The sequence below is a fragment of the Pongo abelii genome, chromosome 16, assembly GCF_028885655.2.
Source record: "Pongo abelii isolate AG06213 chromosome 16, NHGRI_mPonAbe1-v2.0_pri, whole genome shotgun sequence".
NCBI classification, from domain to species: domain Eukaryota; kingdom Metazoa; phylum Chordata; class Mammalia; order Primates; family Hominidae; genus Pongo; species Pongo abelii.
This window is the reverse complement of record NC_072001.2, coordinates 26,189,830-26,204,509: the sequence shown is the minus strand read 5'-3', so window position 1 is coordinate 26,204,509 and position 14,680 is coordinate 26,189,830. Positions and strand designations below refer to the sequence as shown.

Genomic DNA, 14,680 nt, shown 5'->3' with positions numbered 1-14,680 from the left:
GGAACAGTAAAGTTAGAAAATCACCATTTTACAAGCATCAAGCAAGAATCATCAATGCATGTTAAAACTAAGATAGTTAAACATTTTCAAATAATTTCCCCAAAGAACAGTCAGCCATTTAGAAAGAAAAGTAACTTTAAAGTGGAGGAACCTGGCAGATACCAGCTGCACGAAGTGATCGGTGTGACCCACAATGAGATAAACCAACATCGTGTGTTTCCTACAATAACGCACCAAGAAAAGCAACATTACTTATGTCATATTTCTTCCCAAAATACATAACCTGAATCTGATCATTAGAAAGACTCACACAGAGGTACATTCTACAAAATAGTTTTGTCTACTGAAACTACTGTGTTGTGAAAGGTCAAGAACGGCCACAACCTGTTCTGGACTAAAAACAGACCAAGTGGACACAATAACTAGTGAAATGTGTGATCCTGAATGGGTTCCTGGGCTATATGGGAAAAATGCTATTGAAGGTATTGTTGGATCAGTTAGAAAAATTAGACTATGTACTATAGATTAGATAATATTATAGAAACTTATAGTATTATTTTTACAAATTTATTTGTAAACTTGTGAATATTTCCAAGAGAACAGTTTTAAAAATTGGAGGAAAATTTAAAAGCTGATGTATACGGAGATGCAAACAACCTAGAACAGCAATAAATAAACAAATAAATGAACAAATTCAGAGAACTAATAATAATAGATATTAAGAAAATAAAAGGCCATAGTAATTTTTTAAATGTGATATTGGGGGACCGGCACAGGGCTACCATGTTGCATCAGGACAGTAATGATGACACTGAAGACATTTCAGTGTTGGATGTGGAAGAGACAACTAACAAAACAAAACAATCAAAAATCAGATATCCAGTGGCCTCACGTTTCCAGCTATTCTTTCAATTGTGCAATTGTGGTCTACCTTCTTTGCAAATTGGTCAGCAGCAGCTTTACTGCTTGTATGGTGACAACTATTTTGTCATGTGACTTTAGGGCAGTGACGAATGTCACAGGTAGACTAGTGGTGGGTCTACGGTGTTGGAATCACATGATGAAGATGGAAAGAGCCATTGGGTGCTTGAGTCCAGAAAGGCATCCTCTCGGGAGGACAAAATTGTCTCAGAGGCTGAATCAAATCTTTTGGTTGGGACTTAATGCCTGTCCAGTGCTGTGGGTGATATTTATCTTTAGTGGCCTCTTCTTCTTCAGGGTAAAGTGGTTAGCAGTGGTTATCATGGGTGTGGTGCTACAAGGTGCCAACCTATATGGCTACATCAGGTGTAAATAGGCAACAGAAAGAATGTAACCAGCATGGGTCCGTCATACTTGGAAAGCAGTTTTTAAGACAAAACACTGAAGATGATCAGACTTTGTGAACAGAGAGGGAATGCTTATGTGCTTTGTTACACTGGGGAGCAAAGAGATTGTTGACTCTGAACATTTTAGACCTTGGTCCATGATGCAACAAGGACTGTTGGCTTTGTTTTTCACTTAAAAACTTTAAAGCAAAGCAAAGTAGTTTTCTTATTAAGGTTTTATATCCTTTCCAGTAGTGGAGGCTAGAATGCATGTTGTCACTGAAGACATTGTCAACATTTGTTTTATGGTGTACATAAAATATGCACACAGTCATGTAATATCAATATATCCCAAACTAATGAAAGTGTGTTCATTTATATATGTAATGGAGACCTTTGTATTTTGGTCCATAGAACACAGAAGGATGTTCTTAGTCTATCTCAAGCTCTATGTGTTTACATATTATTTCTGTATGTTACTTTCAGAAGTAAGTTTTGCTTCCACAGTAAGAGTGAGCAGCTTGGCTCATGTATACCTTAGAAATTATTGTTAATTTTTAATATATACTTCATATTGAAATTTCTTAGACATATGCAAGAAAGTAAAAACCACATTTGGGCCAGTGATGTTAACTAGTTTCTAAAATGTTATTTATTTTTATTTGTAACAAGCCATTTACTTAAGTTTATGTAAAGGGATAGTTTATGCTTAAGGGATAGCAGAGGTTGTTGCTGTTCTGTTTATTGTATAGAAAACATGGCCAGATTTTACTTTAGAACTTCCTGGAAGCTCTTCAGTGGACTTTGAGCTAATACAATATATCTTTTGTCACCAAAAGAGTATTATTCTTATGTCATAATGAGAACAATAATTTGCATGCGTGGCATAATAAATGCCTAAAAGACATTTTATTTTATGACTCTATTCTTTGCTATAATGGGGATATTGTAAATCATATATTTGTATAATATTGGTGGTATTTATTAAAGCAATAGATGTAATGGTAAACAAAAAATATAAAAACACAAAAGAGCTTCTACAAATAAAAAGAAGGCCAACAGTCTAGTTTTAAAATGGGCAAAAGACTTAAATGACACTTCACAAAAGAAGATATTCCAATGGCTGATAAAAATTTGAAAGAAGTTCTCTGAAATCAAAACCAGAATGAAATACCAGAATGGCAGGCTGGGCGTGGTGGCTCATGCCTGTAATCCCAGCACTTTGGGAAGGCCGAGGTGGTGGATCACGGAGGTCAAGAGATCAAGACCATCCTGGCCAATATGATGAAACCCCGTCTCTACTAAAAATACAAAAAAATTAGCTGGGTGTGGTGATGTGCACCTGTAGTCCCAGCTACTCGGGAGGCTGAGGCAGGAGGATTGCTCGAACCCGGGAGGCAGAGGTTGCAGTGAGCCGAGATCGCGCCAGTGCACTCCAGCCTGGTGACAGAGCGAGACTCCGTCTAATAGAAAAAAAAAAAAAGAAATATCGGAATGGTGACAAAAATAATGGCAAGGCCACATTTCATCAAGGGTATACACCAGAACTCATACATGGCCAATGCGTGATGAATATAACTGCTCTAGAAATCTCTGTAGTAATATTTATTATCATGAAACGCATGCCTTCCTTGTGATCTGGATATTCTATTTTCAGTCAGATAACCAAGAGAAATGAACACATATGTCCATCAAAAGACAAGAATATTCATGTTAGCTTTATTCATAACATCTCAAAGTTTCAAATCCAAAAATCCATTGGCATAGGAACAAATAAATAACGTGTGGGTATTCACACAATGAACTATCATGCATAGCAGTAAAAAGTAACGAATGACTGGTAATGTAGCAATAAGGGTACATCTCACAGACACTGCACTGAGTGAGAGAAGCCGGAGGCTAAATGGATAATACTGCATGACCACATCTATGCGAGGTTCAAGACTAGGCAAAACCAGGCTTCTGTGGCCAAAGCCTGAATAGTTGGTTACCCAATGTCGGCACTGACTTGAAGATGGCCCAGCCACTGGGAATTACATAATTATATATTTGTTATATATAATAATCCAGATGCTATACATATGCTATTCATATACATATGGTATACACATGCGAAATAGTTCACTGAGCCATACTTTTAAGATTGGTGCATTTTTGTTGTGTGTGCATTATCCCTTGATAGTACTGTTTTGATTGACAAGGGAAAGGCGCTTTTTCAAAATATAAAACCACGAAACAGCATGTAACCCAGAAGTACAGTTTTGGGAGTGGGAGAGATGTTTCTCAAAGCAGAACCTGGGGCAACCACGGAGCAGCGGATGCGCGCCGAAGGGCGCGTGGGCAGCGGGGTGGCTCCGCGGCCTGCGGGGCGCAGCGCGCCACCGCGGGATCTGGAAGGCGCTTCCTGGCAATGCTGCTAGGGTCCCGCCGCCCCCGCCGAGGTGCAGTCCAACCCGCAGCTGCGCGGGCAGCCCAGGTCTTCCCCAGAACCTCCAGAGCCGAGGACCCAGTGCCAAGCCAGGAGCAAAGCAGCGCGCCAGGCTGCAGCTGTTCCGTCATTACCGCCACGTCTGCGCTTCGGTTTTGAGCACCGATTCGTTACCCTAACCTCTTAGGACTAAGAGCCAGTCTTCTGGTGGCGCTCACTTTCACTTACTTTTTATTTCCCTTTCTATTCCCGCGAGCTAGGGGGAGAAAGTGTAAATCCCGCCCGCTTCTCCCGGGCTGAAGATGGAGAGGCTGAGGCGGCTTGGAGAGTGCGCACTGCGCATGCTCCGCAGAGCATCCCCGCAGGTCAACCGGGGCAAGGGAGCGACATGAAAGCCTGTGGATTCTCCTTTGAAGATTCTTAATCTTGCATTTTGCTTTTACACTTAACGCCCAGAAAGCTTGCTTTGATTTTTCCCCAACCTTTCAGCTCATTTAGCTTTAAAAAACAAAATCTCGTTCCAGGAAGAGGGGAGGGGCTTTCCAAGGTAAAACGTTCAGACGTATCAAGTTGACCTACTCAGTCTAATAAATGAAGCAAAGCATTCCAAAGGCCAGAGGGGATCATCTTGCATTCATTCATAATAGCACGTTGAAATATGCAAGAAAGGAAAAGAATAAAGAACACAGGGATGTAAAAACAGTATTGCATTTTCTTGTTCACTGATTGAATTGTAAAAATAATAATAACAACAAACAAATCTCAGGACACTTCTTGTTTACTGATATTTTACAAAATCACTCAAGTAACAGCCTATTTCTATTATAAACAACTTGTGAGTATTTTAACTCATGCTCAAAAAATAAATAATATGGTAAGGAGTCCAAAACTTTCATCAACTAGCCCAACAACAAATGTCAGCTGAGCACCTACTCAGGCAGACAGTATGGTATAGTGATTAGGAATGAAATATTGGAGCCAGCTGCCTGGCTTTTAACCCCTAGTCCTCGCCTACTAGCTGTGTGATCTTGGGGTAAGTGACTTAACTTCTCTGTGCTTTTTCTCTATATGCGAAACGGCAGTAATGTTGTGAGAGTTAAAATGAGTTAATCAATGTAAAGCCTTCCTATCGGCCCTGGCCCCTGTTATGTGATCAATGTCGGATGGTTATTTTTACTTATGTTCCTATTACTGTGTTAAGAAGGGAAGCACAAAAGAATTGTTTCTATTTGCAGCATTCTTGCAGCACACTCAGGCGTGGTGGCTCATGTCTGTAATCTCAGCACTTTGGGAGGCCGAGGTGAGCAGATCACTTGAAGTCAGGAGTTCCAGAAGAGCCTGGCCAACATGGTGAAACCCCATGTCTACTAAAAATACAAAAATTAGCCAGGCGTGGTGGTGGGTGCCTGCAATCCCAGCTACTCGGGAGGATGAGGCACGAGAATCACTTGAACCCAGGAGGTGGAGATTGCAGTGAGTCCAGGTGACACTACTGCACTCCAGCCTGGGCGATAGAGTGAGACTCAAGTCTCTTATGTGGAGATGACATAAGCAATGAAGGAACAATAAATCATTGTCTAATTGATTTTTAAAATGCTCAGATTTTGGTACAGAAAATTAGAGATTAGGGCAGAGTATGATAAAGGCTTATATTCCCCTGAAGCCTAAAGGAGTGATGCAGGTGTTGGAAGTGGAAGAATGCAGGAGCATCAGAGTCTTCATCAAAGAGGGGACCTTATAGGGCATGTGCACCTAAGTAGGAGGGATGTGCTGGGCAGAGGAGGATGAGAATGCCAGAAAGAGTCCTGGAAAAGGGGGAGCTGGGTGAGTTCAGCACCTCACAGAGACAGAAAGGTGATGCCGGGGAGATGACAGCTCCATTGTTGAAAAACAATATTGTCATTAACAACTGCACTCCCCTCCACTTCGTGCCTATCCAGAAACAAGGGGGAACACACCAGAGGAATACAGGCCCATGCCACCATGCCCAGCTAATTCTTTACTATTTTTTGTAGAGACAGGGTTTTTGCACATTGCCTAGGCTGGTCTCGAACTCCTGGGCTCAAGTGATCCGCCTGCCTCGGACCCCCAAAGTGCCGGGGTTACTGGCGTGGGCCACTGTGCCTGGCCGAACAAAGCTATTTGACAATATTAAAGAAACAGTTATCACACCCTGACATAATTCTATGAATAGCAGTTATAAAACATTTTCTAAGAACTTTTTGGGGGTGATAGAAATGTAAAATTCCTAGTGGATTTACTACACTGTTGAGATTGCAATACTTACATGGTGAAAGACTGACTTTCTGAATGATTATGACAAATGAAAGCGTAAATGCCATTTTCGGTTTTTGGAATATGAAAATACATGGAATGAGGCGCACCTCATGCTTCCACCAAACGGAACATCTTTGACTTCTTGCCTTAGGATCTTTCTAGCTCCTACCTTTAACATGCCTTTCCACCTCTACTGTTTATTGCTATGTGTTAGTCTCTCTTTTCTGTAAGAAAGGCATAAATCTGGGGTGCTTTTTTTCCAAATATTCCCGCAGAAAGCCACCTTTCCAAGCACAGAATCTTATCAATGCCTAGGAGTTCAGCCGACTTAGCACGAAGAGTGCGATGGAAGGGCTGCTTTCGGCAAACCGTCTCAACCCTGGGCGACGGCGGGCACTGGAGGTCAGGGAGCGCTGGAGGAAACCTGCACTGGGGTAGAAATGGCCGGAGAAAGGCGGACCGCGGGCTAGCTCTCAACGTGCCAACCCCGGGGACCTTTCTTCAGGCCCCTGCGGGATCCCCAGCCTCCCCTCCCCCTCGGAGCTCCGCCCCCTTCCTGGCCTCAAACTCCGAGTCCATTCAAACCTCGCCTTCCTCGCCCTGCGCGTTGTCAGGCGTGTAATTGGGGAAACTCCTCCCCGCCGGGACCGCCTCGGAGGCGCTGCCAGGGGACAGCCGCCCAGCTGCCCCCACCTCCCAGCGCGGCGACCGCACAGCGCACACAGCCCCGGGCTGGGCACCCGCGCCCGCTCGCGGCTCCAGGCGGGGTGGGCGGCGCCGCGCCAGGGGGTCCCTGGCGCCCATTACTCCCGCCACCCGGCTGCGCTGACCGGCGCTAGTGCGCGGGTGGGGGCGGCGCGCCGCGGTGGCCCGGCGTCCCGTGTGCGTCCCGTGTGCGCCCTGCGGGGGCGCGGCCAGCGCCGGAGTAGACACCTGTCCCGCCCGCCGCTGCCAGCAGCCTCGGAGGAAGCCAGGGCAAAGAGGGCCGGCGGAGACCAGGTCCGCGCCGGAGGAAGCCGCGCCCGGCCGAGGCCCCGGACCCTGCGCCCCGAGCTCCACGGCACCATGGCCCCGAAGCTGCTGCTCCTCCTCTGCCTGTTCTCGGGCTTGCACGCGCGGTAAGTGGCGCGGGGGCCGCATCCCCGGAGGCCCCGAGCTGGGCGACAGGGCGGCGGGGGGCGCTGTCTGCGGGAGTCCCTGGCGCGCCAGCCGTCGGCTGGGCTGCGGCACGGCGGGCCGGGAGGGGACTGGGAAGTCGGCTCGCATGTCACCTGTCCCAGCTCCCTTGGACACAGTCGTCTGCTTTTTCATCTGCAGCCGGGAGTGTGGGGACTCAGATTAATGGACTCGTCTCCTGACGCTTTTAGGATCTGGTGGTTTTAAGGGGTTTTGAAAACCAGGATCAGGGGGCAGGGGCCATTTCTGGCTCCTTACCGACCCCTAATTCCCACCTCAGCTGTTTCAGGGGCTCACACACACACACTTTGGCTGACATTCTCTGTCATTTCCATCACTCTGAAATTTCCAAGAACCCAGGAACCGTGGTTCTAACTGCCTAGTTTAGACCGGGATGGAAAGAGCTAATGCATTGGAGGCAGGCGCGGGGGAATTGGAACCAGGTGGGCAGCAGAAAGCCCTGCTTGTCTGAGAGGACTCCCCTCCCAGGTCCTGCAAACACACACACACACCTTCCAGATCAGCCACTTTCACACAGAGGACCACACGCACTCCCACCCCCATAAAGCACGCATGTTGAAATGGATAATAAGGCTTCTGCCTGGTAATGTAAGAAATTATCTAACCATAAATTCCGCAGCCTTCCTCCCAGAACACCAACCGGCTAATGGGAGCTTAGAATCACTCTAGAAGAGATGAAGAGGGCGCATGAGGATACAAGGACAGTGGGACCCAAAGGGTTAAATCCTGTTGCTGTAAACACAACTGGAGATTCTGGGTTTAGTTTCTTTAATTCTATGTCTCTGGCTGGATTTCTGGCTAGAGCTTGCAGACCGTCCCGTTATTTGAAAATTGGAGCAGTGTCTGGCCTTTACCTCTTTCCCCACCCTAGGAAGCTCAGCGTGCCCCTATCCCCTAAACCCTCTTGTTTTGATGCTTCTCCATTTCCTGGGTCTGGGAGCTAGAGAATCAGAGGGCATCCTTGCGTGCACAAGCCTGGCCACCATCAGGAAGCAATGCCAGGAGGCCTTCCTTTTCATTCATATTTGTGAACTACCACGGAGCTAGGAAGACACATGAATAAATCCTACTAAACGTGAAGGGGCCCCCAGTTCTCACTCCTGAACTGGGCAGAGGTGCTTACCCTGAGGAAGGAAGACCTGGCCCTCCCCCTTGCAACTGCTCCTCTTTGCTGAGTTGAGTGTGGAAGCCGACTCCACCGGTGACTCACAGGCAACTCTTTCAAAGGGACAGAGCACTCCTTGGGCCTTTCAGCTGAAGTTTCTTTCTGTCTAAAGAGGCAGCTGGTGCAAGAAATTGGAAACATGCTTTCTGAGGTTGCTTCTTCCTCGTTGTATCTCTGTTTAGAGATGGAGAGGGAGGCAGACAGCACCGGGCATAACGCTGAGGCCGGCAGTCACATCTCTGCCACCTTTCTATTGCCACCGACTCAAACGAATGACCAGCCGTTCAGGGTTCAGTAATCAACTGTTTAGGTCTCTGGATTCTTAACATTCTAGAAGAGACACTGCCTATTGTCCTCACTACTGCATGTGCTTAGTAGGAAGATACCTCAGCCTCTGCCTTAAAACAGTCCGGTTACTGAGGATTCCCAAATATACACAAAATCTCTTGGGATTCTTCATCCTTCCATTCTATTAAGACAGACATAATGATTTTCATTTGTTCTCTATTTGGGCTCGTTCCCCAGCTTTCATAATAGACCTTGCAGATCAGTTAAAAAATCCAAATTTTATACTAACTTTATTGCTATGTGCCTCTTCTTTGAGAGTGTCTTTGTTCTCTGAATGGGTTTTACAGACATGTGAAATAATCTGATGTGCAGTGTCATCTTTCAAAACTGTTTTAAATTTGGAAGGGTTTCTCATTTGCACTCTGAGTTGCTTCCTGCTGTGGAAGTTCCTTGGATAAGGGTCTCATGGCTGTGCTTTGTGGTGATGGCTCAGCAGCTCCCCAGAAGAGGGGGCTCCCCATTTTGACACCTATGGGGGGTCATAAAACGCACTGATTCCCACTTAGACCTTGGTGATGGCTTAACTGCTTTCTGAGGTTTAGGAACTCCTTTTAATGCTTAAAAATACTTCAGACTTTTTCTCTGTCCTTCCACTTTAAGCTAAGGTGTAAGACATGAAAATAACATCTGAAGGTTGAGTTGTTGTTTGACAATGACAATACATCGCTGATTTATTTTTAAGAAAAAGCTAATTGCAGTAATGGTGTTTAGGATCCAACAATGCAAGTAACAGTGCTCATAAAGATTATATATAACTTACTTAGAATTTAGGGAAAGAGAATATTTCTGTATTATCCACATTCTAATGGGTCCCCTGAGATGGGATTTCATTTTTGTCAAAGCAAGGATTTTCCTGTGGGCCTGGTGGTCTGGCACTAGCAATGTGAGGCTTCTATTTCATTTTCAGGATTTGAGGTAGAAGGGTGCTCACTTCCCAGGCACCTAGAGCATCTGGGCCTCACTCTGCCCACTGCCTACCCAACCAGGCTACATAGCTGGGGCCCTGATATGCCTCCCGAAGGGGTGGAAGAGAACGTTCCTGCTTTCTTTTTCTTGGTCCCCCTCACTGCCACCTGTCCTGGCCTCTAAGGAGGAAGCTCTTGCAATTTCAGGAAAACCCTCTCATCACCACTAGAGGGAGAATTAGGCTTGTTAGAATACCTGTAAGTAGCTGGAAGTAATTTTCAAAAACTAAGGCTGCGTATATAGAGAATGATGAAAAGCTGGTTACTGTGCTCGGTTTGTGTGTATGTGATTATCAGGGCCATAGACAATAACAGAGGGTGAAGGCTGTGGTCTGGCTCTGCAGTGGTGGGGGTAGGAGAGGGGAGGAGAACGGGAGGGGAGGGGAAGAAGAGTGAGGCAGACCCCCTCACAATGCCCAAGACAGAGACAGCAGAGGGAGGGAGGAAGGCACTTGGGCTGAGTCGCCAAGTGTCCTGAGCACGTTGTGCCTGATTCTGCTGAGATAAGCTACCGGGCTCTCCTTACTGCCCCAGATACGCTTGCTCTGGAGTGATTTGCCCTGTCCCATGGGCAGTGCTTGATTCCCAGCTATCTAAATGCTTCAACCTGCTCTTTAAGTTTTTAACAATTTTTGCAAGATGATAAAATTAACATTTCTGATAATATTTCAGATGACACGAAATATTTTATTTTTTAAATTTATTATTATTCTTATTATTTGAGATGGAGTCTCGCTCTGTTGTCCAGGCTGGAGTGCAGTGGCATTATCTCGGCTCACTGCAACCTCTGCCTCCTGGGTTCAAGCAATTCTCTTGCCTCAGCCTCCTGAATAGCCAGGACTACAGGCATGTGCCACCATGCCCCGCTATTTTTTTTGTATTTTTAGTAGAGATGGGGTTTCACCCTATTGGCCAGGCTGGTCTGGAACTCCTGACCTCAGATGACCCACCCGCCTCAGCTTCCCAAAGTGTTGGGATTACAGGCGTGAACCACCATGCCTGGCCAGATGACTGAAATATTTTAGAGTAACATTTAAAATTCTGTAGTATTACTTGTAAATGTTCACTTTAATAAATAATGAAATGCAACATATTCCTTACTGAATATGTGCCCGGCATTTAAAAATTCCTATCGATCGTGAATATCCAATGTGCATAAAAATCAACAGCAATTTATAGTTTCTATGGATGATTTAATTTAACCTTCTAGCCAATAGGTACTCAAGAAATAAAATTACAGTTTAAGATCAGCCTAGGAAAAACGTAAGTGGGGAAGTCATTCTTTGAGACATATGCCCTATACTCATTGTCAAGATCTCTCATTTATGTACATGTTCATCCAGGTGTAGACTATCTGGCCAACACTCTAGTCTACGTTATGGCTAGTTAACACACTTTAAAAGATTCATGTATATATTACATAAATATGCATGTGCATATATATGAAGACCTAAATTAAGTAGAAAAAATGAATGTGAAAGTTTATTTTTTTAAATTAACATCTTGTTAATTATAGATAATTTAGGCAATTCTCAAAATTAAGTTCAAGAAACTTACATCCCAGAGCACAAGTGTCCTGACATGACACTAACATTCTGGCTCCCATCTGGGAAGCTAAACAGAAAAGAGTTCATATCTAGTCAGGACAAATCTGCCTCCGTGCAGTTTTCAATTCTTTTTATTCTCTTCTGTGAAGAAAAAGTCATTAAAGCATCCACACTGACAAACTAGAAAGGAAAAGTTTGGTTTGTTTCACATGCTTTCTTGCTGGGGTCAACGGTAGTCTGCCTGGAAATGCTGCTTTAAGGCAGAAAGAGACTGTCTGCTCTCCAAGCCCAAATAACTATGGTGTTGAGACGGCCTCACTCATTGAGAAAACCAGCTTGTCAAGTACAAGTGTGTGCCAATTATAAACCAAACATTTTTTTTTAAAAAACCCAAAACTGCAGAATCAAAAAAAAAAAAAAAAAGGAAAACTAGCCGGTCATCCTGAGGCCTCTCCATTCAGGCACTCCTGTCAGTGTGTGTCACATGGGAGAGAAGGCTGTCCAGCTCCTCCCTGCACAAAACAAGCTCAGAGATGCCCAGGCATTCACTGAGACTCATTTACTAAGAAGTCAGAATGTTGAAGACATATTAGAAAGCTTAGTTCTTCATGTCTGTGTTAGCCTGCTGTGCAGGAGATGAATCAGTTTGTGTTGACTGAGGCGTGTAAGATTGCTAGAGGGTCTTCACCAGTCACCAGTGGACATTGCTGTCCTTGCCTCCAACCTGAGTGCCGGCAAAGCAGACCCCCTCACAATGCCCAAGTGCCTAGACCCCCAAATTCCCGCCTCCAAGAGAAGCACTGAGTCAGACTCAACTATTTTGAATGAGTCCACTCTGCAAAAGCTAATCTCACCTTCAACTAAAATGAGGTCTTGGTGGTCAGAGTGGAAACACCACGATACAGTCACCATATAGAAAACCTCTAGAAGGTTTGTGCCTTGACCTTCACAGGCTCTCGGGGTGGATCCAAGGGTGTGTTGCCTGCTGGTTGGCCCTCTGGTGTTGTTTACCTGCCACGTTGTCTGTAGTTTAACTGGGTTGGGGGATGGTCTTCTGGCATTTAATAGAAACATACCATGTTAATAGCAGTAGCATTCTTCCTATGGAATCATTCGTATTTTGTGTTTCTTTCTTTTTAAAAAAAATTTTCGGGTTTTCACGTGTGTGGTTGGGCTGTGGGTACTGGGGACTTTATACCCACTTCATGGTACTTGGATAGGACAAACTTAGGCTCTTCCTAGAGCCATTGCTGCCACTTATATGTCGCATTTTTGTGCTATAACTCCAGGTCCAGAAAGGTGGAAGAGGATGAATATGAAGATTCATCATCAAACCAAAAGTGGGTCTTGGCTCCAAAATCCCAAGACACCGACGTGACTCTTATTCTCAACAAGTTGCTAAGAGAATATGATAAAAAGCTGAGGCCAGATATTGGAAGTGAGTGTTGTTTCTTGTTATTCTAATAGAAAAATATGCTGTAGTGATATGTTTTGAAGTTTTTATTTTTGAGTACTTGTAAATTCCAAGAGTATTGCAAAGATAGTGCAGAAAGGTTTCCTGTACTTGTCACACAGTAGATAACTTAGTGTGATACCAAACCAGGAAACTGACATTGGTGCCATGCAGGAACATGGCTCTGTGTCATTTTATCCCATGTAGACTTATGTAATGATCCTTGCAATCAAGATACAGAACTCCTTCATCAACCGAAAGTGGATCTTGTATCACCTCTTGCTATCCCTTTACTGTCCCATCTGCTTCCTTCCTCCCAAATTTCTAACCATTGACAGCCTCAAATTTGTTCAATTTGTTCTTTCTTTTATTTTTATTTATTTTTTGTCATTTTGAGAATGTCACATACATGGAATCATTGACCTTTTGAGACTGGCTTTTCTTTATTCAGCAAAATGATTTTGAGATTCATTCAAGTTGTTACATGTGTCAGTAGTTTGTTCTGTATTACTGCTGAATAGTTGTTCATGGTGTGAGTGTATCACAGCTTCTTTAGCCATTCATCTATTGGGGAACATTTTGATTGTTTCCTGTTTTTGTCTATTGCAAATAAAATGACTGAGCACATTTGTATACAGGTTTCTATGTGAGCATAAGATTGTATTTTTGGGATAAATGCCCAGGAGTACGATGGCTGGGTTGTGTGACAGAAGTATGTTTGATTGCTTAAGGAACCATCAAACTGTTTTCCAAAGTGGATACACTATTTTTTCGTTTCCACCAGCAATATCTGAGAGATCCAGTTTCTTTGCGTCCTCACCAGAAACTGGTATTTTCGCTATTTTTTATTTTAGCTGCTCTAATAGGTATATATTTAATAGGTTGATACCTCATTGTTGTCTTAATTTGCATTTCCCTAATTGTTAGTGATACTGAACTCCTCTTTTATGTTATTATTTATTTTGCCATCAGTATAGCCTTCTCATTGAATTGTCTCTTCATGTTATTTGCCCTTTTAAAAATTGGATTATTTGGTCTTATTTTTTCACTGCTGAAATTGAGAGTTCTCTGTGTATCCTAGGTATGATCCTTTATGTCAAATCTGTAGCTTGCTTTTCATCCTTTTAATAGCATCTTTCACAGAGGAAAAGTTTCTAATATTGATGAAATCCAATTTATTGATTTTTCTTTTATGGAGCATGCTTTTAGAGTATTGTCTAAGAATTCTGCATGAAGCCCTAGCTCTTGAAGATTTTCTCCTTTGTGTTCTGAAAGTTTTATAATTTAATCCTTTACATTTTAATTTGTTATCTGTTTTGATTTTTATATAAAATAAAGATGTAAGATTTAGATCTAATTTCTTTTCCCCACCCTCCATGGATGCCCAGTTACTCCAGCACTATTTGTTGGAAAGACTATCCTTCCTTGACTGAATTGCTTTTATGAAGTTGTCAAAAATCAGCTGGCTTGACTGGTGTGGGTTATTTCTGGTTCTCTGTTTCGCTCTGTTTTATCTGTGTGTCTGTCACTCTGTCAATACTCACAATTTTTATTACCATAGCTGTATAATAAATCTTCAAGTTGGATCAAGTAATTCAACCTCTTTATTCCTCCTTTTCAACATTAACTCATCTTCTAATAGTTCGTATGCTTTTCAATATAAATTTTAGAATAATTTTCTCTAACTACAGAAAAATCCTGCTGGGATTTGGTAGGAGTTTGTTAAGTGTAGATATCAATCTGGAAAGAACTGGCATCTCTACTATGTTGCATCTTCCAATCCATGCATATGATAGGTCTCTTCGTTATTTAGATCTTCTTTATGTTCTTAATCAGTGGTTTCTAGTTTTCAAGAGGTATGTCCTGAATGTATTTTGTTAGATTTATGACAAAGTATTTTGTTTTTTGGAGCAATTGCGAATAGTACTGTATTTTAATATTTCATTTTGCCTGTGTTAATTTCTAATATACATTAATACAATTGATTTTGGTA

At 43.4% G+C, this 14,680-nt stretch overlaps 1 protein-coding gene and 1 pseudogene across 2 annotated transcripts in view; both read left to right on the top strand.

The window, feature by feature from the left end:
• The first annotated feature begins 783 nt into the window (after positions 1-783).
• Positions 784-1,297, top strand: LOC100441969 (Golgi apparatus membrane protein TVP23 homolog B-like; annotated as a pseudogene).
• A 5,425-nt stretch (positions 1,298-6,722) lies between these two features.
• The window catches only part of GABRG3 (gamma-aminobutyric acid type A receptor subunit gamma3), a 578,311-nt gene continuing 570,353 nt past the window's right edge, over positions 6,723-14,680 (top strand). Inside the window, exons 1-2 of one of the 2 annotated variants that reach the window (XM_024232594.2) lie at positions 6,723-7,130; positions 12,524-12,672. In XM_024232594.2, the coding sequence (XP_024088362.1) occupies positions 7,078-7,130; positions 12,524-12,672 (202 nt within the window). In that variant the 5' untranslated portion in view covers positions 6,723-7,077. The remainder of the gene's footprint in view (positions 7,131-12,523; positions 12,673-14,680) is intronic. The other variant, XM_054531348.1, reaches the window with a different exon arrangement.